Source organism: Octopus bimaculoides, unplaced genomic scaffold, assembly GCF_046866305.1.
Source record: "Octopus bimaculoides isolate indiv1 unplaced genomic scaffold, ASM4686630v1 contig268, whole genome shotgun sequence".
NCBI lineage: Eukaryota > Metazoa > Mollusca > Cephalopoda > Octopoda > Octopodidae > Octopus > Octopus bimaculoides.
This window is the reverse complement of record NW_028315517.1, coordinates 22,501-25,000: the sequence shown is the minus strand read 5'-3', so window position 1 is coordinate 25,000 and position 2,500 is coordinate 22,501. Positions and strand designations below refer to the sequence as shown.

The 2,500-nt window shown below is 34.9% G+C and overlaps 1 protein-coding gene across 2 annotated transcripts in view; it reads right to left on the bottom strand.

The window, feature by feature from the left end:
* Positions 1-1,362: 1,362 nt before the first annotated feature.
* LOC106871559 (uncharacterized) overlaps positions 1,363-2,500 on the bottom strand; it is a 17,421-nt gene continuing 16,283 nt past the window's right edge. For both annotated transcript variants that reach the window (XM_089346866.1, XM_089346867.1), the window contains exon 9: positions 1,363-2,306. In XM_089346866.1, coding sequence (XP_089202992.1) covers positions 2,275-2,306 — 32 coding nt within the window. In that variant the 3' untranslated portion in view covers positions 1,363-2,274. The remainder of the gene's footprint in view (positions 2,307-2,500) is intronic.

Below are 2,500 nucleotides of genomic sequence, written 5' to 3'. Positions count from 1 at the left end.
AAAGCATCTGAGGGATCTTCATGGAGTAGGGGTTAGTGTTTTCAAGAAACAACTTCCTGCTGTCCAAGGTCCCAAATGAACCTACATCACAGAAAGAAACTCAAAAGAGGGCAGCAATGTCAAACTCCCTCTTTTTACCAAAAACCAATCACATAAGACTGGCCATTGAGAAGATGAATACACTCGTGGTGTGCCAGCATGGCCACAGCCTTTGGGCTGCAATGCGTAAGAGAATATATCTTTTAAGTCTTCCCTTTGCTACTAGTTTGATGAAGGAAGCTTTGACTGTGAATGAATGAATGAACAACTAAATTAAGAACACTTTTTCCAGCATTTGTAAGCTGAAAGAAATGTAAATAAATAATTTGGGTTGACCTAGTTAATTTCCCTCCAATGTCAAACCAGTTTGTCAGACAGAGTAAACTGATTAAGCAAAGAAGTCCTCCTCCTGTAATGGTAGATGGGCAGGAGCATTCAATTAGGTGAAAGATGTATGACAAACATTAAAAAATATGATTAGCTGACCATCTGCTATTATCACAATACAAATAGGTGTTTAGCCTTGAGTTAGGTAAAAATGAAACAAAAAAAAACCTCTGGGGAGAGTTTATTTCAATATTACAACATTTGGAACAATTTGTGAATATTTTTCCTGCCTTACTCTTGAGTTAAAACATGTCATTTTGCCAAAAGATTCACATTATGATGATCTTCTGCTCTTCTAATTGCAATATAAACTTGCTTAGGCCTAAATATTGACTTTGGCTAAGAACACTGAATTACCAGTGTAAAGTGATGAAAAGTGCATCAGTAAAGAGAAGTTATCATGCACATGATTGTATATGCAGTGTTGTTTTAACCCTTTAACTCCAAAATTAAATTTCATGGTTATTCCAGTAATGATGTTAAATGTTTATCAAAAAGTAGAATTGGAATTTTTTACAAGTCAATTAACTACAGTAAATTTGACACATTTCAACTGAAAATAATTTCAAACATGACATTCCTCAACAATAGATAGATCGATATATAAAATTGCTTTCCCCCCAATGAAATTTTGAGTGGATGTATCTGATTTCCACAGTAAAGGGATTAATAAAATATATGCACCTTACAGTCTAAACAAACTAGATTTTTACTGACATTCTCTTATATACTGCTTTCTGAATGAAAGAGCATGTGTGTGTATAAAACTATTTTAAAAAAAGGTTGTCTGTAGAAAACCATTTTAAAACACATTACATAAAATCAAATATAAAAGTAAATAGAAACAGAAAAAGTTTACAAATGAAACATTCATTTCCTCCACACACATAGTTAACTAGCAAGCAAGTAGGTGATGAAGTACACAAACAATGCAAACTTAATGTAATATTTTATTATACAATACATAGTACACAAAAAATTAAGATATAGATAGAACAACAAAACTATATTGATTGTTTATTAAATTTACATGATACACCATGTCTAGGTGCCAGGACTAAGTTTGAAGTTATAGTGTCTAAATTTATTGAAGACATACAAATGAAAAACAAGTAGAAAACTTAGACTTTCTAAATATATTTATTTATTTATTATTTCGCTGGGTAGGTAGAGACAGCTAGGAGAGGTTAATTTTTGACCTCTTGAGAGGTCATTTTTGACCTCTTGAAATCAATGGTTGGGATGAAAACATAGCCAGGGAAGGAATTTCAGAGACATGCAATTCTGAAGAAGAAAGATTGAGCAAAGTTAGATCTAGTGGGGGGTGCTTTACTGTATGGATGACAGGAGGAGAGACAAGTGAAATGCATGGATGTACATGGAAGTGTTATATACTCAGTTAAGTTCAGGAGAGCCATAGACCATTGCTTTGTGTTTCTTTTCTTAGAGTAGAAGAGAGAGAGGGAAGACATTTCAACAATGGAAAAGTGGTTGAAGACTGTTGATGACTGAAGATTTGCCTGTCAAGTGGACGGCGAAATTTTGATGCAGTCCTGAATGTGCATGTGTGTAGAAACTGCATTATCTCAGATGTGCGAGCAGTACTTCAGTGTGGAGTGAACCTGCACCTTGTATAGGGTGAACAGTGATGCAATCTTCATTGTGGTTATATGTGTAGTCACCACAAAAGGTTATCAGAGATTGAAAGCCTAACATAGCATTTGAAATAAGTGTGATGGTCTTAGCTGTGTTGTTCACAAGTATTGAGGATGCAGCGCTGTCATTTTTCTCTGAGTTTCGGTGTAGTTGAATGAATGTAGGTTGTCAACTTTCTTCTGCAGGAGATTTTCAAATGTTCTGTTCATGGAGGATATGCGTGTCTGCAGAGAGAATATACGTCGATGAAGCTCAATTGCAGAAGGAGAGAGAAAGAGGTGTTCCATCAATATATGCCATGATGGAGCAACATAAGAGGAAACAGCTGTTCAGGTTGTTAGTAAAAGTCTAGAACTGCAATAGGCTAGTCACTAGAACAGATAGGTTAGTAATGGTCAATGTTGATACAAATTGGTTA